This window comes from Triturus cristatus, chromosome 1_2, assembly GCF_964204655.1.
Source record: "Triturus cristatus chromosome 1_2, aTriCri1.1, whole genome shotgun sequence".
Classification (NCBI taxonomy): domain Eukaryota; kingdom Metazoa; phylum Chordata; class Amphibia; order Caudata; family Salamandridae; genus Triturus; species Triturus cristatus.
This window is the reverse complement of record NC_140580.1, coordinates 1,167,866,249-1,167,889,218: the sequence shown is the minus strand read 5'-3', so window position 1 is coordinate 1,167,889,218 and position 22,970 is coordinate 1,167,866,249. Positions and strand designations below refer to the sequence as shown.

At 50.1% G+C, this 22,970-nt stretch overlaps 1 protein-coding gene across 2 annotated transcripts in view; it reads left to right on the top strand.

Annotated features, from left to right (window-relative positions):
• Positions 1-1,162: 1,162 nt before the first annotated feature.
• The window catches only part of PRRX2 (paired related homeobox 2), a 102,593-nt gene continuing 80,785 nt past the window's right edge, over positions 1,163-22,970 (top strand). For both annotated transcript variants that reach the window (XR_014965463.1, XM_085614000.1), the window contains exon 1: positions 1,163-1,577. Coding sequence is in view for 1 of the 2 variants with exons in the window: in XM_085614000.1 (XP_085470126.1) it covers positions 1,355-1,577 (223 nt within the window). In the remaining variant the exon portion in view is untranslated. The remainder of the gene's footprint in view (positions 1,578-22,970) is intronic.

Here is a 22,970-nt window from a genome sequence, read left to right as displayed (position 1 = left end):
CCAGACCCCCTGGACACTGCGCACTGAAGCCCTCGCATCACTTCTGCGCCTGGCAGCATCAGCGCCCGGGAATCTGCGCCCTGAACAGAGGGGCAGTGTTGGCTCTGATGTCCCCCCCCCCCCCCCCCCATCTTGAACCCCTGTACTCTCAGTGCTGCCCGAGGCCCTCCGAGCAACCCCCGCAGCAGGGGGCGCCCGGTAGTCTGTACCCAGGGCATGGGGACCCTCACTGCTGCCTGAGACCGTCTGGGCACACAGCTCCTGGCAGGGAAGGGCCCTTCACTCAGTGGCAGAGTTTCGGCTCTGCGAACTACTGACAGGGGCTTACTCGGGGCATGTGGACCCTTGCGGCTGCCTGACAACCCCAAACCCCATCGCCTCTGACAGAACCCTACACTTAGAGGGGCCGCCAGACACCCTCAGAGCACATCACCCCTGTGAGGAGGCAGGAGCCGGGACTCAGAGGGTCCAAGGTTTCTGGGCCCTCACTGCCGCCAGAGACCCTCAGAGCACATCACCCCTGTGAGGAGCCTGGACTCAGGGGGTCTGGGCCCAAGGTTTCTGGACCCTCACTGCCGCCAGACACCCTCAGAGCACATCACCCCTGTGAGGAGGCAGGAGCCGGGACTCAGAGACGCAGAGACCGGGCCCGGCCTCACCGGACTGCGACACGCCGAGAGTCAGAGGAGAAATTTGGAAGAGAGAGAAGAGAAGGCGGAGGAGGAAGAGGGGGCAGAGATAGGGGGTCCCCAGAGGAAAGAAATTTGAGAAAAAGTTTGTTTTCTTCAAGACGTCAGCAAGGCGGAACAGAAGGGAGCGAGAGAGAGAGAGACAGTGAAGGAGAGGGAGAGGGAGAAAGCTACCAGTACCAAGGAGGGGGGAGAGGGTCCGGGGAAACTTGTGGAGTGAGAGAGTGCAGAAAGAGAGAGATGGAAGAAAAAGTGAAGGGAGGAAAGGGTAGCTTGGAAAGAAGAAAGTAGAGGAAAGGAAAAAAATCTTAGGAGGAAGAGAAACAAAGACATAAAGAACTGAGGAAAGAGAGCGGAACGGAGGAGAGGGGGCGGGGCTAGGAGGCGGCGAAGCCTTGGAGTAGGCACGAGAAAGGAGGAACGGAGGGGGTGGGGGGGCACAGACGGAAGGGAGGAGGGACAAGGGAGAAAGAAAGGAAAAAAGAAAAAGCCGTTAGAAGAATTACACAAGGAGGGGGTGATAAGGCAACTAGGAAGTGAGAGAAAGAAGCGGAGACGAGTGAAAGGAGGGGGGCGAGGAGGAGGGGGTGACATAGGGAGGGGAAGCAAGAGAAGGAGAGATAGGTGTGGACGGAAGAGGAGTGGAGGGCTGGGACTCCGGGGCCATGGACCGGGACTTCTTGACCCTGGAGAAGGCGCCCGGGGCCCCCTGTGGCCCCCAGGCCCTGCGCATCTTGGACCCCCCGCAGAGCAGGAAGAACTTCAGCGTCAGCCACCTTTTGGACCTGGAGGAGGCGGGGAGGGTCGTGGAGCGGGACCCCCCGGATGGCTGCGAGGACCCCGAGGAGGATGTCAGCAGCGACAGCGAGAGGGCCCCGGGCCCCGGAGGTCAGTCATGGCGATTCGTGGGCAGGGCTGACGGCGAGTCGTGGGTGGGGTGGAGTCCAGTAAGTGCTCAGAACGACGAAACAATGGTAGATGCATAGCAGCCCTGGTGAGAAGTGCCGGTACTGCCCCATTAAAAGTATAACTGCCCTGGTGAGAAGGGCCGGTACCGACCCTTAAAAAGTATAACTGCCCTGCTCAGAAGAGCCGGGACTGACCCTTAAAGGGTATTGCAGCCTTGCCGAGAAGTGCAGACCTGGTGAGAAGTGCCGGTTCTGCCCCATTACACGTATAACTGCCCTGCTGAAACGTGCTGGTACCGCCCCTTAAAATGTATAACTGTCCTGCTGAGAAGTGCAACCTGGTGAGAAGTGCAACCCTAGTAAAAAGTACTCGTACTGTACCATTATAAGTATAGCAGCCCTGGTTAGAAGTGTTGGTACTGTACCATTACAAGTATAGCAGCCCTGGTGAGAAGTGCAGCTCTGGTGAGAAGTGCAGCCCTGGTGAGAAGTGCAACCCTGGTGAGAAGTGCAACCTTAGTGAGAAGTGTTGGTACGGTACCGTTACAAGTATAGCAGCCCTGATGAGAAGTGCAACTCTGTAGCGTTACAAGTATAGTAGCCCTGGTGAGAAGTGCAGCTCTGGTGAGAAGTGCAGCCCTGGTGAGAAGTGCAACCTTAGTGAGAAGTGTTGGTACTGTACCGTTACAAGTATAGCAGCCCTGGTTAGAAGTGTTGGTACTGTACCATTACAAGTATAGCAGCCCTGGTGAGAAGTGCAGCTCTGGTGAGAAGTGCAGCCCTGGTGAGAAGTGCAACCTTAGTGAGAAGTGTTGGTACTGTACCGTTACTAGTATAGCAGCCCTGGTTAGAAGTGTTGGTACTGTACCATTACAAGTATAGCAGCCCTGGTGAGAAGTGCAGCTCTGGTGAGAAGTGCAGCCCTGGTGAGAAGTGCAACCTTAGTGAGAAGTGTTGGTACTGTACCGTTACAAGTATAGCAGCCCTGGTTAGAAGTGTTGGTACTGTACCATAACAAGTATAGCAGCCCTGGTGAGAAGTGCAGCTCTGGTGAGAAGTGCAGCCCTGGTGAGAAGTGCAACCTTAGTGAGAAGTGTTGGTACTGTACCGTTACTAGTATAGCAGCCCTGGTTAGAAGTGTTGGTACTGTACCATTACAAGTATAGCAGCCCTGGTGAGAAGTGCAGCTCTGGTGAGAAGTGCAGCCCTGGTGAGAAGTGCAACCTTAGTGAGAAGTGTTGGTACTGTACCGTTACAAGTATAGCAGCCCTGATGAGAAGTGCAGCCCTGGTGAGAAGTGCAACCTTAGTGAGAAGTGTTGGTACTGTACCGTTACAAGTATAGCAGCCCTGGTGAGAAGTGCAGCCCTGGTGAGAAGTGCAGCCCTGGTGAGAAGTGCAACCCTGGTGAGAAGTGCAGCTCTGGTGAGAAGTGTTGGTACTGTACCGTTACAAGTGTAGTAGCCCTGGTTAGAAGTGTTGGTACTGTACCATTACAAGTATAGCAGCCCTGGTGAGAAGTGCAGCTCTGGTGAGAAGTGCAGCCCTGGTGAGAAGTGCAACCTTAGTGAGAAGTGTTGGTACTGTACCGTTACAAGTATAGCAGCCCTGATGAGAAGTGCAGCCCTGGTGACAAGTGCAACCTTAGTGAGAAGTGTTGGTACTGTACCGTTACAAGTATAGCAGCCCTGATGAAAAGTACTACCCTGTAGCGTTACAAGTATAGCATCACTGGTAAGAAGTTCAGCCCTGGTAATACGTGTTGGCATGGTAACATTCAACGTATAGCAACCCTGGTGAGAAATGCAACCCTGGCAAGAAGTGCTCGTACTGTACCATTACAAGGGAGAAGTGCAACCTGTAGAATTACAAGTATAGCAGCCCAGGTGGGAAGTGCAACCCTGGTGAAAAGTGTTTGTACTGTACCTTGACAAGTATAGTAGTCGTGGTGGGAAGTGCTGGCACTTTAGCATTCACAGGATAGCAGGGCTGATAAGAAGTAATGACACTGAAACAGTCAAAACATAGCAGCCCTGGTAAGACGTGCAGCCCAGATGATAAGTGCAACCCTGGTGAGAAGTGCAGCCCTGGTGAGAAGTGCAACCCTGGTGAGAAGTGCAACCCTGGTGAGAAGTTTCGGTACTGTACCATTACAAGTATAGCAGCCCAGGTGGGAAGTGTTGGCACGGTAACATTCAAAGGATAGCAGCCCTGATAGGAAGTGCAACCCTGGTGAAAAGTGCTTGTACTGTACCATTACATGTATAGCAGCCCAGGTGGGAAGTGTCGGCACTGTAGAATTCAAAAGATAGCAGCCCAGATAAGAAGTGCAGCACTAATGAGAAGTGCAGCCCTGGTGACAAATGCTACTCTGATAAGAAGTGCTGGTATTAGCCCTGGCAAGAAGTGCTGGCACTGTAACATTCAAAGGATAGCAGCCCCAATAGGAAGTGCAGCACTAATGAGAAGTGCAGCCCTGGTGACAAATGCTACTCTGATAAGAAGTGCTGGTATTAGCCCTGGCAAGAAGTGCTGGCGCTGTAACATTCAAAGGATAGCAGCCCCAATAGGAAGTGCAACCCTGGTGAGAAGTGTAACCCTGGTGAGAAGTGCTCGCACTGTACCATTACAAGTATAGCAGCCCAGGTGGGAAGAGCAGCCCTAGTAAAAAGTGCTGGTACTGTACCATTACAAGCACAGAATCCCTGCCTAGAAGTCTGTACTGTACCATTAAAGGAGAGCTACTTGCAGAGAAGTGCAGATACTGTAAAATGAAGACACACCAGCCCTGATAAGAAGCCCTGTCACTGAAACTGAAAGTTTGGCAGCACTGCTGAAAAGTACTAGCACTGTCCATTAGAGGTATATCTGCCCTGATCAGGAGTCCCAGCACTGTCCCATCAAGTGTACTGCAGCTCTGGTAAGCATTAAGTGCTCTTCATCCCTAGTAAGAAGTGCTGGCACTGTCGCTTTAGGTGCTCTTCAGCCCAGGTCAGAGGTGCTGGCACTGTCCCATTAAGTGCACTGCATCCCTGGTAAGAAGTGCTTTGAAAGACGTTCTGTTACTGTCCCGTTAAGTGCTCGTCTGTCCTTGTCCTTCTGTCGCTCCCATGAAGTAAGAAGTGCTGGCATGGTCCCATTAAGTGCACTGCAGCTCTGGTAAGACATGTTGTCTCAGTCCCATTTAGGTGCTGTTCAACCCCAGTAAGAAGTGCTGGTACTTTCCCATTAAGTTCTATGCAGCACTAGTCAGAAGCACTGCCACTGTCCCATTCAGTGCTCTGCACACTCGCTAAGAAGCACTGACACTGTCTCAGTAGGTGCTCTTTAGCCCTGGTAAGAAGTGCTGGCACTGTCCCAAGAAGTGGTCTTCAGCCCTGGTAAGAAGTGCTGGCACTATCCCATTAAGTGTTCTTCAGCCCTGGTAAGAAGTGCTGACACTATCCTATTAGGTGCTCTTCAGCCCTGGTAAGAAGTGCTGGCAATAACCCGTTAAGTACTTTTCAGCCCTGGTAAGAAGTGCTGGCACTATCCTATTAAATGCCCTGCAAAATAAGAAGGGATGGCACTAGCTCATTAAGTGATCTTCTACATTGGTAAGAAGTTCTGGCACTGTCCCAATATGTAAAATGCAGCTCTGGTAAGAAGTGCTAGCATTGTTCTATTAAGTGCTCTTCAACCCTAGTAAGAAGGGTTGTCACTGTCACATTAAGTGCTCTTCAGTTCGGGTAAGAAGTGCTGGCACTGTCCCATTGAGTGCTCTTTAACCCTGATAAGAAGTGCTTGCGCTGTCACATTAAGTGCTATTCAGTTCTGTTAAGTGCTGGCACTGTAACGTTTTGTACACTGCACCCTTGGTAAGAAGTGCTGGCATGGTCTCATTAAGTGACTTCAGCCCTGGTAAAAAGTGCTGGCACTTTCATAATAAGTGCACCGTGGTAGGAAGGGATAGCACTGGTTCATTAAGTGTTCTTCCTACTGCCAGTAAGAAATGCTGGCACTGTCCCATTAGGTAACATGCAGTCCTGCTAAGAAGCGCTGCCATTGTCCCATTAAGTGCCCTTCAGCACTGGTAAGCAGTGCTGGCACTGTCCCAAGAAGTGCTCTTCAGCACTGGCACTAAGTGCTGGCACTGTCCTAGTCATTGCTCCTCAGCCGTGTTAGAAGTGCTAGCACTGTGCTGTTTGGTGTTCGTCTGCTCTGATAAGAAGTGCTCACACTGCCTCAGTAAAATGCTCTTCAGCTCTGGTAAGAAGTGCTGCTGCTATCCCATTAAGTGCACCACAGCCCTGGTAGGAAGTGCTGGCACTCTCCCATTTAGTATTATTCAGCACTCAATGGGACAGTGACTGCACTTCTTGCCAGTTTTGAATCGCACTTAATGGGACAGTGCCACTAATTCTTATTGTGTCTTACCCATTATCTACACTGCACCCCCGGTAAGAATTGATGGCACGGTCGCAGGTGCTTTTCAGCCCTAGTAAGAAGTGCTGCACTGTCCCATTAAGTGCATTGCAAGTATGGTAGAAATGGATGGCAGATGGCACAGGCTCATTAAGTGTTCTTCATCCTTGGTAAGACGTTCTGGCACTGTCCCATTAAGTACACTGCACCCCTGGTAAGTGCTGGCCCTGTCCCATTAAGTACACTCTACTCCTGATAAGTGCTGGCCCTTTCATACTAATTACATGGCACCCCTGATAAGTGCTGGCCCTGTCCCATTAAGTACACTGCACCCCTGGTAAGTGCTGGCCCTGTCCCATTAAGTACACTCTACCCCTGATAAGTGCTGGCCCTGTCCCATTAAGTACACTGCACCCCTGATCAGTGCTGGCCCTGTCCCATTAAGTACACTGCACCCCTGGTAAGTGCTGGCCCTGTCCCATTAAGTACACTCTACCCCTGATAAGTGCTGGCCCTGTCCCATTAAGTACACTGCACCCCTGGTTAGTGCTGGCCCTGTCCCATTAAGTACACTCTACCCCTGGTAAGTGCTGGCCCTGTCACATTAAGTGCACTGCACCCTTGGTAAGTGCTGGCCCTGTCACATTAAGTACACTGCACCCCTGGTAACTGCTGGCCCTGTCACATTAAGTACAATGCACCCCTGGTAAGTGCTGGACCTGTCACATACGTACACTGCACCCCTGGTAAGTGCTGGCCCTGTCCCATTAAGTACACTGCACCCCTGGTAAGTGCTGGCCCTGTCACATAAATTCACTGCACCCCTGACAAGTGCTGGCCCTGTCCCATTAAGTACACTGCACCCCTGGTAAGTGCTGGCCCTGTCACATAAGTACACTGCACCCCTGGTAAGTGCTGGCCCTGTTCACTAAGTACACTCTACCCCTGATAAGTTCTGGCCCTGTCACAATAAGTACAGTGCACCCCTGGTAACTGCTGGCCCTGTCCCATTAAGTACACTGCACCCCTGATAAGTGCTGGCCCTGTCCCATTAAGTACACTGCATCCCTGATCAGTGCTGGCCCTGTCACATAAAGTACACTGCACCCCTGGTAAGTGCTGGCCCTGTCACATAAGTACACTGCACCCCTGATAAGTGCTGGTCCTGTCCCATTAAGTACACTCTACCCCTGACAAGTGCTGGCCATGTCACATTAAGTACACTGCACCCCTGCTAAGTGCTGGCCCTGTCCACTAAGTACACTCTACCCCTGATAAGTGCTGGCCCTGTCACAATAAGTACAGTGCACCCCTGATAAGTGCTGGACCTGTCACATTAAGTACACTGTACCCCTGATAAGTGCTGTCCCTGTCCCATTAAGTACACTGCACCCCTGGTTAGTGCTGGCCCTGACCCATTAAGTACACTCTACCCCTGATCAATGTTGGCCCTGTCACATTAAGTACTCTGCACCCCTGGTAAGTGCTGGCCCTGTCACATAAGTACACTGCACCCCTGGTAAGTGCTGGCCCTGTCCCATTAAGTACACTCTACCCCTGGTAAGTGCTGGCCCTGTCACATTAAGTGCACTGCACCCTTGGTAAGTGCTGGCACTGTCCCATTTAGTACACTGCACCCCTGGTAAGTGCTGGCCCTGTCACATTAAGTACACTGCACCCCTGGTAACTGCTGGCCCTGTCACATTAAGTACAATGCACCCCTGGTAAGTGCTGGACCTGTCACATGCGTACACTGCACCCCTGGTAAGTGCTGGCCCTGTCCCATTAAGTACACTGCACCCCTGGTAAGTGCTGGCCCTGTCACATAAATTCACTGCACCCCTGACAAGTGCTGGCCCTGTCCCATTAAGTACACTGCACCCCTGGTAAGTGCTGGCCCTGTCACATAAGTACACTGCACCCCTGGTAAGTGCTGGCCCTGTTCACTAAGTACACTCTACCCCTGATAAGTTCTGGCCCTGTCACAATAAGTACAGTGCACCCCTGGTAACTGCTGGCCCTGTCCCATTAAGTACACTGCACCCCTGATAAGTGCTGGCCCTGTCCCATGAAGTACACTGCACCCCTGATCAGTGCTGGCCCTGTCACATAAAGTACACTGCACCCCTGGTAAGTGCTGGCCCTGTCACATAAGTACACTGCCCCCCTGATAAGTGCTGGTCCTGTCCCATTAAGTACACTCTACCCCTGACAAGTGCTGGCCATGTCACATTAAGTACACTGCACCCCTGGTAAGTGCTGGCCCTCTCACATAAGTACACTGCACCCCTGCTAAGTGCTGGCCCTGTCCACTAAGTACACTCTACCCCTGATAAGTGCTGGCCCTGTCACAATAAGTACAGTGCACCGCTGGTAACTGCGGGCCCTGTCCCATTAAGTACACTGCACCCCTGATACGTGCTGGACCTGTCACAATAAGTACACTGCACCCCTGATAAGTGCTGGCCCTGTCCCATTAAGTACACTGCACCCATGATAAGTGCTGGACCTGTCACATTAAGTACACTGTACCCCTGATAAGTGCTGGCCCTGTCCCATTAAGTACACTGCACCCCTGGTTAGTGCTGGCCCTGACCCATTAAGTACACTCTACCCCTGATCAATGTTGGCCCTGTCACATTAAGTACTCTGCACCCCTGGTAAGTGCTGGCCCTGTCACATTAAGTACAGTGCACCCCTGGTAAGTGCTGACCCTGTCACATTAAGTACACTGCACCCCTGGTAACTGCTGGCCCTGTCACATTAAGTACACTGCACCCCTGGTAAGTGCTGGCCCTGTCACATTAAGTACAGTGCACCCCTGACCAGTGCTGGCCCTGTCACATTAAGTACACTGCACCCCTGGTAAGTGCTGGCCCTGTCACATTAAGTACACTGCACCCCTGGTAAGTGCTGGCCCTGTCACATTAAGTACACTGCACCCCTGATAAGTGCTGGACCTGTCACATAAGTAAACTGCACCCCTGATAAGTGCTGGACCGGTCACATTAAGTACACTGCACCCCTGGTAACTGCTGGCCCTGTCACATTAAGTACACTCTACCCCTGGTAACTGCTGGCCCTGTCACATTAAGTACACTGCGCCCCTGATAAGTGCTGGACCTGTCACATACGTACACTGCACCCCTGGTAAGTGCTGGCCCTGTTCCATTAAGTACACTGCACCCCTGGTAAGTGCTGGCCCTGTCCCATTAAGTACACTGCACCCCTGGTTAGTGCTGGCCCTGTCACATTAAGTACACTGCACCCATGATAAGTGCTGGCCCTGTCACATTAAGTACACTGCACCCCTGGTAAGGGGTGCAGTGTACTTAATGTGCTGGCCCTGTCACATTAAGTACACTGCACCCCTGATCAGTGCTGGCCCTGTCACATTAAGTACACTGCACCCCTGGTAACTGCTGGCCCTGTCACATTAAGTACACTGCACCCCTGATAAGTGCTGGACCTGTCACATTAAGTACAGTGCACCCCTGATCAGTGCTGGCCCTGTCCCATTAAGTACACTGCACCCCTGGTAAGTGCTGGCCCTGTCACATTAAGTACACTGCACCCCTGGTAACTGCTGGCCCTGTCACATTAAGTACACTGCACCCCTGGTAAGTGCTGGCCCTGTCACATTAAGTACACTGCACCCCTGATAAGTGCTGACCCTGTCACATTAAGTACACTCCACCCCTGAAAAGTGCTGGACCTGTCACATAAGTAAACTGCACCCCTGATAAGTGCTGGACCGGTCACATTAAGTACACTGCACCCCTGGTAACTGCTGGCCCTGTCACATTAAGTACACTGCGCCCCTGATAAGTGCTGGACCTGTCACATACGTACACTGCACCCCTGGTAAGTGCTGGCCCTGTTCCATTAAGTACACTGCACCCCTGGTAAGTGCTGGCCCTGTCCCATTAAGTACACTGCACCCCTGGTTAGTGCTGGCCCTGTCACATTAAGTACACTGCACCCATGATAAGTGCTGGCCCTGTCACATTAAGTACACTGCACCCCTGATCAGTGCTGGCCCTGTCACATTAAGTACACTGTACCCCTGGTAACTGCTGGCCCTGTCACATTAAGTACACTGCACCCATGATAAGTGCTGGCCCTGTCACATTAAGTACACTGCACCCCTGATCAGTGCTGGCCCTGTCACATTAAGTACACTGTACCCCTGGTAACTGCTGGCCCTGTCACATTAAGTACACTGCACCCCTGATCAGTGCTGGCCCTGTCACATTAAGTACACTCTACCCCTGGTAAGTGCTGGCCCTGTCACATAAGTACACTGCAAACCCTGGTAAGTGCTGGCCCTGTCACATAAGTACACTGCAAACCCTGGTAAGTGCTGGCCCTGTCCACTATGTACACTCTACCCCAGACAAGTGCTGGCCCTATCACAATAAGTACAGTGCACCCCTGGTAACTGCTGGCCCTGTCACATTAAGTACACTGCACCCCTGATAAGTCCAAATGTTGCCCCCTCATAAATTATCTCCTAATACCCAATGCACCAGATTAGTTTACAGACAGCTGCCAGAAAATGAGCTTGAAGAGACAAACTGTTATGTGAATCTGATGTCTCAGGCTTATGTACTTTAAGCTGTTAATGGGTGCATTACATTAATACAATACTTTCTCTATAGAGCCTTCAATGTAAAGTTTTAATTTTTTCGAGTTTATAAATTTGTTTCTATCTTTTGGAATCCATATTTTAAAAAGCTAAATTGTAATTTAGTTTAAAAATCAAATTACTATTATTTTGATCTGATGTCACGGGGCCCATAGGCCGTGCTCACCTTGCCTATTCGGTAATCGGAACTGGTAGGAAGTGAGGTCACTGGATCGGAAGTGAGGATTGCAGCCCTGTGTGGCTCAGCCTGGCCCTCCTGCCCCAGGCCCTGTGTCTCCGATACTGACATCAACCCTCACGGCAGTCAGGGGGTGCAGGCAGGGAGTGCAGGCAGGGAGGGGCTCAATTCAGACTAGTTCACGCGCCCGGCTTAAAGGACGCGTGAGAAGTGGCGATCGGACCACGCCCAATGCGTGAGCCGTATAATCCTGCTAATTGTAATAATAATTGTAGTGGCATGAATGGAAGAACAGCTGATAATAAAAAACGAGCAGCAGGAATCGTAGTAAGAATGATACTCCCAGCTATGCTGCTGGTTGTATTAATTCCAAAAGTAATGTAGTCATCATTTTTATTGAAATACATTCTTAATTCTGCAATGTTTGTTGTTCTCCTTTTACATTATTATTATTAAGAGTAGCCAGGCACTAGGGGTGATATTGTTAATAACAGTATGACGGCTATTATTGCGTACACTAGTACTGCTATTACTACTGCTATTACTGTTATTACTGCTACTGCTGCTGCTACTAGTACTATTATGATTACTGCAACTGGTATTACTACTGATAAAACTACTAGTATTACTTCTACTGCTGCTGTTACTACTGCTACTACTACAGCTAATGCTACTACTCCTATTACTGCTACTACTACTGCTACTACTAATACAATGAGTGCTACTACTGCTACAAATGCTACTACTGTTACTACTGCTGCTACTACTACTACTGCTACTACTGTTACTGCTTCTGATACTAATGCTGCTGCTACTACTCCTACTACCACTACTGCAGCTCCTACTGCTGCTACTACCGCTACATGTGCTACTACAATTATTGCTACTAATATTGCTGCCTCTACTTCTGCTGCTACTACTGCTAGTGCTGCTGCTACTACTGCTACAAGAACTGCTGCTACTAATGCTACTTCTGCTAACGCTCCTGCTACTTCTGCTGCCAGTGCTGCTACTTCTACTGCCAGTGCTGCTACTACTACTGCTACTATTACTCCTGCTTCGAGTACTGCTACTACTACTGCTACTACTAATACAATGAGTGCTACTACTGCTACAAATGCTACTACTGTTACTACTGCTGCTGCTACTACTACTGCTACTACTGTTACTGCTTCTGATACTAATGCTGCTGCTACTACTCCTACTACCACTACTGCAGCTCCTACTGCTGCTACTACCGCTACATGTGCTACTACAATTATTGCTACTAATATTGCTGCCTCTACTTCTGCTGCTACTACTGCTAGTGCTGCTGCTACTACTGCTACAAGAACTGCTGCTACTAATGCTACTTCTGCTAACGCTCCTGCTACTTCTGCTGCCAGTGCTGCTACTTCTACTGCCAGTGCTGCTACTACTACTGCTACTATTACTCCTGCTTCGAGTACTGCTACTACTACTGCTACCTCTACTACTACTGCTGCTACTGGTGCTACTGCTAATGCTGCTATTACTGCTGCTGCTGCTTCTGCTCCTACCACTGCTGCTACTACTAGTGCTACAGCTCCTGCTACTGCTATTTCTACTACCACTAGTGGTACTGCTATTATTGCTTCTACTACTACTGCTACTACTATTAGTAATGCTGCTGCTACTGCTATTACAACTAACCCCGGGCGGAGCTGGCGTAGTGCGACTACGCGGAGGTCCACGGAGTTGGGAAAATACTCTGTGGAACTTCGCTCCGTCACCCGCCTCCACCCCCCAATAAAAATATTTACAAATTAACTTAAAAAGAAATAAAAGCACACTTACTTGTACTGCAACGTCTCCGGGCAGCCCTTCTCCTCGCCGTCTCTCTCCTGCGTCGGACGTACATCTTGCGAGAACTGCGCGCACGCGCATGCTACTACTACATTTTCTTTTAAGGTCGTCCATGCCTCCTCCCTGACAAAGCAGTGATTGAAGCCTGACTTAAAGATGGCGGGGCTACCGTTGAGGCGACCAAAGTGTCTCAGTGGAGAACAGGCCGCTTGGTCAAGGGTGTCCAACTGTACAGCTAGCTGCAGCTGTGCCGGCAGAAACCCTACAGTTCCCTTACCACTAAAGGGTGTGGGGTACATGCAAGCATGTCAGGGCAGGAGCGTTGTCACTGTGTGCTGGTGCTCCAGGTCCACCAGACTCTATCGGAGTCCCTGCCTCTGCTGCAGCTCCCGCATCAGGGACGTCCTTACTCGTCATGTTCTGTACGCTACCTTCACTACCTTTGGAAAAAACTAAATAAATAAAAAGCATTCCTTTATGACCTCCCTTCCAAGAAACCTACAAGCAAAACCCTAATGTCTCCTTGCCTTTTTAATTTTATAATCTTATTTTTATCCCAGTGTTTCATGTATGTATGCATTAACATGGCAATTAACAGGGTCAAAGACACGCATAAAGTCAGTGAGTGAAAGGGGAGGTGGCTGGTGTGAAGTGCTGTTTCTAAAGAAGGCGTGTCTCCAGATCCTTCCTAAGTTGGAGCAGCTTTGGGGAGGTGTTGATGGATATAGGGCTGTTGTTCCAGGTCCTTGGTGCATAGATGGAAAAGGCCTGTTGCATTGTTTTTTCTTTTTTACGCTTGTTAGTCTGCTGTTCTTAGAGTCCTGGCTGTGAGTGGGCCAGACACCACCAGAGACGGGGAGCTTGCCTGTGAGATAAACAGGGGTACTGGTGTCCATAGTTCTGTAAATGAAGCCGCTTGTTTTGAAGAAGCTGTGGGCAGACAAGGGGAGCCATGGAGTTGCAGCAAGTTGGGTGTAATGCGATCATATTTCTTCAGGCACTAGATGAGATGTGCCACAGCATGTAGGATGCCCCTCGAGGTGCCAGTGTGGAGGCTGAGAGGCCTTGGAGTAGGGCATTATCACCATCCAGATGCAAGAGTTTGAGGAGTTGATCAGGAGTTCTGCAGGTACTTATTGGAAGAAACTGTTCCACTTCTTTTAAAGGTGAGAACTGGTACTTGACTGTCTTTATTTTTGCAAAAAGAACAATTGATGGACAGAATGCAGAACAATGTCATACATTCACCCCAGTACAGAGATCTGGGCCTAAATCCATCGTTTCTTTGCTCACCATGCCATTCCAGTTTGAACCCAGCCATATACAAATCAGTTTTGACCCTGTGTCTCATGGGAACAGTCCAGCCTGAACTGCCAAGCCAGGTCCTCCCTGGACTGGAAACTAGCATCCTAGGACCGGTTTTGGGGTTTCACCCCTCTTCAGCCAAGATAGCTTGATTCCAGTGGCATGGAGAGCACGGGACTCACGTCTGGACATACCCTTCCCACTCGGGGTGACAAATGCAAAAACAACAGCTGATCGACAGAATGCAGAACAATGTCATACATTCACCCCAGTACAGAGATCTGGGCCTAAATCCATTGTTTTTTTGCTCACCACGCCATTCCAGTTTGAACCCAGCCATATTCAGATCAGTCTTGACCCTGTGCCTCATGGGAACAGTCCAGCCCGAACTGCCAGGCCAGGTCCTCCCTGGACTTGAAACACAGGACCAGTTTCATCAGCCAGGATAGCTTGACTCCAGTGGCATGGAGAGCACGGAACCCACGTGTGGACATACCCGTCCCACTCAGGGTGACAAATGCAAAAAGAACAGCTGATGAACAGAATGCAGAACAATGTCATACATTCACCCCAGTACAGAGATCTGGGCCTAAATCCATCGTTGTTTTGCTCACCATGCCATTCCAGTTTGACCCCAGCCATATACAAATCAGTCTTGACCCTGTGCCTCATGGTAACAGTCCAGCCCGAACTGCCAAGCCAGGTCCTCCCTGGACTGGAAACTAGCATCCTAGGACCGGTTTCTGGGTTTCACCGCTCTTCAGCCAGGATAGCTTGATTCCAGTGGCATGGAGAACACGGGACCCACGCCTGGCCATACCCTTCCCACTCGGGGTGACAAATGCAAAAACAACAGCTGATGGACAGAATGCAGAACAATGTCATACATTCACCCCAGTACAGAGATCTGGGCCTAAATCCATCGTTTTTTTGCTCACCATGCCATTCCAGTTTGAACCCAGCCATATTCAAATCACTCTTGACCCTGTGCCTCATGGGAACAGTCCAGCCCGAACTGCCAGGCCAGGTCCTCCCTGGACTTGAAACACAGGGCCAGTTTCATCAGCCAGGATAGCTTGACTCCAGTGGCATGGAGAGCACGGAACCCACGTGTGGACATACCTGTCCCACTCGGGGTGACAAATGCAAAAAGAACAGCTGATGGACAGAATGCAGAACAATGTCATACATTCACCCCAGTACAGAGATCTGGGCCTAAATCCATCGTTTTGTTGCTCACCATGCCATTCCAGTTTGAACCCAGCCATATACAAATCATTCTTGACCCTGTGCCTCATGGGAACAGTCCAGCCCGAACTGCCAAGCCAGGTCCTCCCTGGACTGGAAACTAGCATCCTAGGACCGGTTTCGGGGTTTCACCCCTCTTCAGCCAGGATAGCTTGATTCCAGTGGCATGGAGAGCACGGGACCAACGTCTGGCCATACCCTTCCCACTCGGGGTGACAAATGCAAAAACAACAGCTGATGGACACAATGCAGAACAATGTCATACATTCACCCCAGTACAGAGATCTGGGCCTAAATCCATCGTTTTTATGCTCCCCATGCCATTCCAGTTTGAACCCAGCCATATTCAAATCAGTCTTGACACTGCGCCCAATGGGAACAGTGCAGCCCGAACCGCCAGGCCTTGTTCTTCCTGGACTGGAAACAAGCATCCTTGTTTCTGGTCCAGGGAAGACATGGCTTGGCAGTTTGGACTGGACTGTTCCCATGAGCACATGTGCCTCATGGGAACAGACCAGCCCGAACTGCCAGGCTAGGTCCTCCCTGGACTTGAAACACAGGACCAGTTTCATCAGCCAGGATAGCTTGACTCCAGTGGCATGGAGAGCACGGAACCCACGTGTGGACATACCCGTCCCACTCGTGGTGACAAATGCAAAAAGAACAGCTGATGGACAGAATGCAGAACAATGTCGTACATTCACCCCAGTACTCAGATCTGGGCCTAAATCCATAATCTTTTGCTGTACATGCCATTCCGGTTTGACCCAGCCATATGCAAATTAGTCTTGACACTGCGCCCAATGGGAACAGTGCAGCCCGAACCGCCAGGCCTGGTTCTCCCTGGACTGGAAACTAGCATCTTTGTTTCCAGTCCAGGAAGGACCTGGCTTGGCAGTTCGGGCTGGACTGTTCCCATGAGCACATGGTCAGACTGATTTGCATATGGCTGTGTCTGACCTGGGGGGCAAAGTGAGCTAAAGAACGATGACAACCCAGATCTGTGATTGGGGGAGTGTGTCTGAAACGTTTCAGCTCTCCGTCCATCATCTCCCTGTGTTTGCTCTGTCTTTATTTTTGTCCACGTGTTCTTTAGAGTAGAGGTTGGTGTCCAGGGTGAACCCAAGTGACTTGGCATTCAGTAAAAGTTGGGGTTCAAAGCCATCAAGTTTCATGTTTCGTGTCCTTGAGCTAGGTTTGTATCTTGTTCGTTGTTCTTGGTTGAGTTTCAGGGAGTAGATGGACTCTCAGGTCCAGATTGTCACGATTCTGTAAACTCACAAATGTCCCTTCTGCAGAAGTGACACAATTCCTGATCCAGATCTTAATTCCAGCCAAACCCTTGTATTCTTGGGTTCCTTGTAGAAAATCAGGAAACATTTGTGGGGTGGGGGGACAGGGGAAAGGTATAAGAGAGAAACAGCGGGTACAACATGTCTTCCTCTCTCGCTCTTCAGTGGACTCTTCGTCCTAAAGGTTCCTGATGGTTCTGCAAAAGATGATACCTTTACTCCAACCAAAAACCCAACATTAGACCTGAAAATAGTCTCAGACTAAAAGTACCTTGAGGTGAGGATGCTTAGGCTCTTTCTCATCTGTCTTCTGATCCTACATATCAAAAAGAAATGAAAAGGAGGGGCCCATTCTGACACTGAGTTCAGTAAATCTTTGGATGTTTGTTCCCTCTGTCACACTCACCCTTTGCAAGTCACGGTCACGCGTCTTAAGGTACAACAGGGATTAGTTCATTACATAAACCACAATGAAAGAGTTGTTCAGTACATGTCCTATCCCCAGGTGGAGAGTCACTTCCTAGAATACATTAAACTCATAACGATTTAAAGTCTCTTTAGATGATGTGCTGCTCCTCAAAGCCCTCCTGAGTTTCCCAATAATACCTCGGGGAAATCTATAGGAAACAAGAATTCAAAAAGGCTGCTCTCTAGCACATGTTGTCTCCAAAGCTTCTCCTACTGCACTGATCGCGGGAGCCTTACAATCGTAGACAACGCCATCGTCACACTTGGGAGGCGATCGAAGGTCTCCCCCAAGTATTGGGGGGCAGCACCCACCTTTGTGGTCTCCCTTTGATACCATATGATCCAACATGGAAGCCGCGGTGAAGGACCGCAGTCGAGGTTTCCGACTCTCGAGGCCCTTCCTTTAGTTTCGCCTTCTCTCCACCCTCCACGATGCTGAGCCGTAGTAGAAATGCAGATTTTTGTAGACAAAACCTTCTCCTTAGGCCAACCCCATCAAGGAAGACCTAAAGGTGAGAGTCACAATACATCTATGTGTAACACGGCAGTCTTTTGTGATATAGGTCAGTGTTTAGCCTGTGGTCCGGGGACTCCAAGGGGTCCAGGTCGCCTACTCATGGGGTCCTCGACTGCCTAGAAAATGTAATAAAAGTTTGAAAACAAGTGATGTAGTGATACACATATGCAATGGATACAGGATCGTCACTCAGTATCGCATGAGTGATGTGCAGGCAGTGTTTGAGGCGTTGGATGTCTGAAGCAGAGAAGACATTTAAGTAGAGCTACCATCGACATATTAATGACTCTTGATGCTTTATCCGTGAGGCCACGCAGATGTCCAAGATGGCAGGGACATTATGGAAACCTGGGGGACTCCTGGGGGGATGGGTGGCTTTTGTGTCCTGGAGGTGCCCGAGTGAATAAACTGGTGTTGGTTGGTGTAGGAGAGTAGGGTCTGCTATCCTATGGTCACCCCAAATTTTTGCTTTTTGCTTCACTGGTTTTTGACATATTGAGGCTGTGGGCCTGCCAATCAGACCCCCAGCCTGCTGTTCTCTCTACTAAATTAAAACTATGCACCCTAGGTGCATAACCAATTGGAAGTGGGTCACCCTGTCAGCCCCTGTACCAGTGTACACTAGGTACCCAGGGCATTGGTGTACCCAAGGCCTGCCAGGGGCTGAAGCATGTATTATGCCACCCCAGGCTTGGCCTAACAATCTGACACAACTGGCTGATCACTCAGCTGGGGTAAGTTGGTGTAATCACCTCTTACTTAGGGGTAGTATACCTATACCTAACCTTAAGTGGGACACCTGGTAACCTATAAGTCACTCCTATGGCAGGCCTTAACAATCCTGAAGGCAGAGTGCTTGGTTCCATGTGAGATGGTGCTCTAGCATGAGCTGAGCCTGTCTGCAGTGGTCGGAACAACTTCCTTCTACTGTTTCCAGATATCGTCATACCATATACTCTTAAGTGCATTATGAACCTCGCGGTTAAATGCTAACTTTGGTTTGGCTTTATCAAAACATGTCGAGTAAGGTGTCATACGAATTGGAATACTAACCCCTCGCCAATTCTGGCGACGGGGTTAGCATTCCACCCTTCTAGAGGGACACGACATGTACAGTACCTGAAACCCGGGTAAAATCAGACATAGCCTCAGCTCCACAAAATGGATGCTGCCACCACAGACACAAGTCTGCCCTCCTGCTGCTGGGAGTCCTTCCAGCTTGGGAGGTGTGGACAAAGGGTTTCCTGCCAGGGGAGGAGCATGCACCACCCCAGACAGGATTTTGTGTATTGGTCAGGTAGGGCTTGAAAGAAACCAGACATGCCTGTGGCTCACAAGGAGCCTCGGTGCATATGCCAGTTCAAACCGGTCCTGGGGCACACCAGTCCCGGGCCTGGGGTGAGCTGGACAAAGGATTGGGGGTGTAACCACCCCCCTTCCTGGTCCCACCCTTAGGGAGGGACCTAGCAGGTAGTCCGGCCCCTAGAATCCGCTTATAGGTAGGAGCTGTGTCCTAAGACTTCAGACATCCTGGAATCAACTTGAAACTAAGAAGAAGACGGGAACTTCGACATTCTGCTGCACAGAAGACTGAAGGAAATCTCCCCTGTGGTCAGGGAGTGACCACCTTGCTAACGCAAGCACCATCCAGCGAATCAACGTCTGCTTTGCCGCCGCCTCCCGCCGGAGCCCGAGCCCAGAGACTGACAAGACCTGGACCTCCAGACCTCTCACCGCCCGATCCACAGTCCCTGAAAAGAGGAGACACGTGGAGGCACCGAGTCACGTGGAGCCAGCCATCTTGAAACGACCACGACAAGCTGACAAGTGCAACAACCGAGGCTCCCTCTAAGTTGTGCTTTGGGATCTGAGAAGCCCAACACCCGAGCAGCATCTGCACCAAAGGTGAGCCCTCCAGCATCTCCACGATCTGCGTGGGGCCCTTCTGCATTTTGCCACTTGACGCGCCTAACCGGTTGCTGGCCCGCTGGCTAGTAGCCATCTTGGCGACGAACTTCAAGAAATACACCGCTAGTCTGGTTGCTCCAGACTGGCCCTTGCTCCCCTCCAAAGGAGCAGTCCCTCTGACCTTGCTGGTCAGAACCATCAGCTTATTTCATCTCCTACAACAATTGCTTTTGCCAAGGCTTGTTTGCTTCGATCAAGTCGCCGACACCGCCGACAGCGAGAGCCTGCGTGGGACAGCTCGTGAACCGACTCCTGGACGTCGTCGACCTCCAGGAACCACGTGGCTGCAGAGACAAGCTACACCTTTCTTCCTGTTTGCACCCGACATTGCCTGGTACCCACCTGGTGCCACGCTGGTCACTGGCTAGTGACTGTGAACACTGTCCCCTCTGCTTACAGGTCTTCAACATCTCCGATCCACTCTTGGATCCACGGCATCTTTCCCGGACCGACCGCCTGCAGCATCTTTGTCTTCAAGCTCCACGGAACAGATAGAAGAAACCCGACGCGCTTCGAGGCCTATGCACCCGCTTCCTGTGGGTGAGGTAAAGCTAGCACACCTGTGCCCAAGTGTAGTATTACATCTCTAGTGCCTGTGTTCCAAATCTTGAGTTCCTAGTCCATCCGGAAGATCCTCTTTGCAGTAACTTTGTACTTTTTACGCACCCATTGAAACCTATGGGAGCACGCGTGTGACTATTTGCTCTGCACACGCCACCCGTGGACCTCCTGGTCACTAACTGAAGTTAGCTCCTTGTAGGCCCAGCGATTCTAGAGGCCCTAGGCCTTTTCCCTTTTCTGTTCGTGGTACTTATACCACTATTTTAGTATATGGTTCGAGCGGCCACCAGGGCCTATCCATATAAAGTGCAACTTCTGTGTATTCTACTGTAATCTTGTTTGACGATTTGTGCTCCTGTGCTCATAAAGAGACTAGGGGTTACTTTGAGAAATAAATACATATATATTTTGAATATATATCTGTGTGGTGTCCTTTCATTGGTATAAAAGGGGGTTGCATTTGGTAAAACAGCTGGCTTAACACGCTTCACGAGTTTAGCCTCAAAGACTGCTTAGCCTACGCTACCACTAGGGCAGCTAGTCCGAAAAGGTTGACTTACAACCACACCATAAGGGTTGCTTGGCATGGTACAAGGTGATCACTTTAACTAGTGAGCATCATATACCAGGCCAACTTCTCACATTGGTGAGCAGCGGTTGGATTTGAGCTTGCTGTGTTTTACCATTGTAATCTCTTGGTTACCAATTGAAAGATCACATAGGTACCTGTAGGTACATATAAAACAAGATTAGATATACATAAGTTCTACTGAACTTAGTTGTTGTAGAGCAAAGGGAGTAGCACACCCTGACTACAACTACTAGATAGGTTTAGTAGGTAAACCCAAGTGTAGGTAGATTGCAACACATCCACCCACACTTAAGAGCAATGGCTGGGGCAGAGGGGTCCACTGTACCCATCTCTGTTGAGAGTGACCCCCAGAGGGCACCATCCATCTTTGCTACCCTTAATCAGAATGAGCTCAGGCATTTGGCAACTCTTAGAGGCCTTAAACAGCCCAAGAACCCTACCTCTGCTGAGCTCAGAGAACTCTTGCAAAATGATGAAAATCAGAGAGAGCTCAAGAAAGCTTCCCAGTTAGCCCCCTTAGGGACAGGAACAGGAGGCCCCCCTTCTGAAGATGCTACAGAAGTACCCCTTTCCAATAGCCATCCCTTAGATGAGAACCATACTACAGAGGAGGAAAGTGGAGAGGATACAGAGAGTAGTGATGATGAAGGGAGAACTAGCCCAGTGCCAAGTGTTATACTTGGCCCAGCTAAACTAAGGCTATTGGGGACTGACAATGGGATCATCCCATTGGATCTCCCCAGTGGACTTAACACAGGGCTTGGGAGGCAAAGGAATCGCTCAGGTGACTCCAATGCTTCTCATGGCTCTAGAGGCTCTCAAGGTCACTCCAGGAAAAGGATGACCACCCCTCAGAGGAGGGAACATGAGGCCAGAATGCAGGAAGCCCACCTGAGGATCAGGAAGCAGGAGCTAGAAGTAGCCCTGATGGAAGAAAAACTGAACAAGGCTAGGCAACCTAGAGAGAGTGGGTCTATACCCACTGGTGGCAGCATTGTCCCTAAGGACAAAGATAGGGTCTTTGATAATAGGAACCTGTCTAAGGTTGTGCCCCCCTACAAAAGTGGGGATGACATCCACAAATGGATAACTGCTCTTGAGAGAGCCTGCAAAGTACAGCAGGTTCCTGAAGACCAGTGGGCAGCAATCCCCTGGCTCTCCTTTGAAGGAAGAGGCAGAGACAGACTCCTCACTGTTAGAGAAGAGGATGTCAGAAATTACAGAGTCCTGAAGAGTGTTCTGGTTGATGGGTTAGGCTTAACCACTGAACAGTACAGGTTAATGTTCAGAGACACCCAAAAGACACAGACTCAGGACTGGTCTGAATATGTTGAATGTGCCACTAAGGCTTTGGAGGGTTGGTTGCTGGGAAGTAAGGTATCTGATTTTACAGGATTGTATAATTTGATGATGAGAGAACAGATTTTAAATAACTGTCAAAACCAGCAACTGCATCAACACTTGGTTGACTCTGATCTGACCTCTCCCCAAGAATTGGGAAAGAAGGCAGCCAAATGGGTCAGAACCAGGGTTAAGCAAAAGAACCAGAACCAGGGCCAAGGGGGTATTCAGAAGAAAACAGACCAAAAGGGTGGAGATCAGAAACCTAAAGACCAGAAGTCTTCAACAGGGCCCCAAACTACTGCTAAGGAGGGTGGGTCCCAACAGTCCAAAAAGAAGAAAGAAGGTCAAAAGAAACCCTGGTGCAATCATTGCAAAAATACAACTCACTGGACTAGTGATTGCAAAAAGGGTGGAGCCCCCAACACTGTTGCCCCTAAGGCACCTGCTCCCAGTAGTACTGTTAGCAGTGTTGGTCCCCAGACAAAGGGTGTAGTGGGAATCACTATGGGAACTGAAGGAGATTCTGACTTAGACAGAACCCTGACACAGGCAGTCTTGATCTGTGATGGGGACATTGATTTGTCCCTGACTGTGAGCCCCAGTAACCTGGGCAAGTACAGACAGACTCCTTTAATTAATGACAAAGTGGCTCAAGCCTACAGGGACACATGTGCCAGTGTCACTATGGTGACACCAGGCTTTGTGGACCCTGGACAGTACATACCAGGTGAGAACTACCTGGTGACCAATGCCAGCAATGCCACTACTTCACATAGTGTGGCAGTTGTTAACTTCTCATGGGGAGGGGTAACTGGCCTCAAAAGGGTTGTGGTTAGTGCAGACCTCCCAGTAGAATGTTTGTTGGGCAATGACCTAGAGAGTTCTCTATGGTCAGAAGTGGAGTACAGGACTCATGCAGAGATGTTAGGTATATCATCACATGTCCTTGCTGTGACCAGGTCACAGGCCAAAAAGTGCCTCACTGAACCTCAGGTCTTGGATCCTGGAACAATGGACCAAGCACC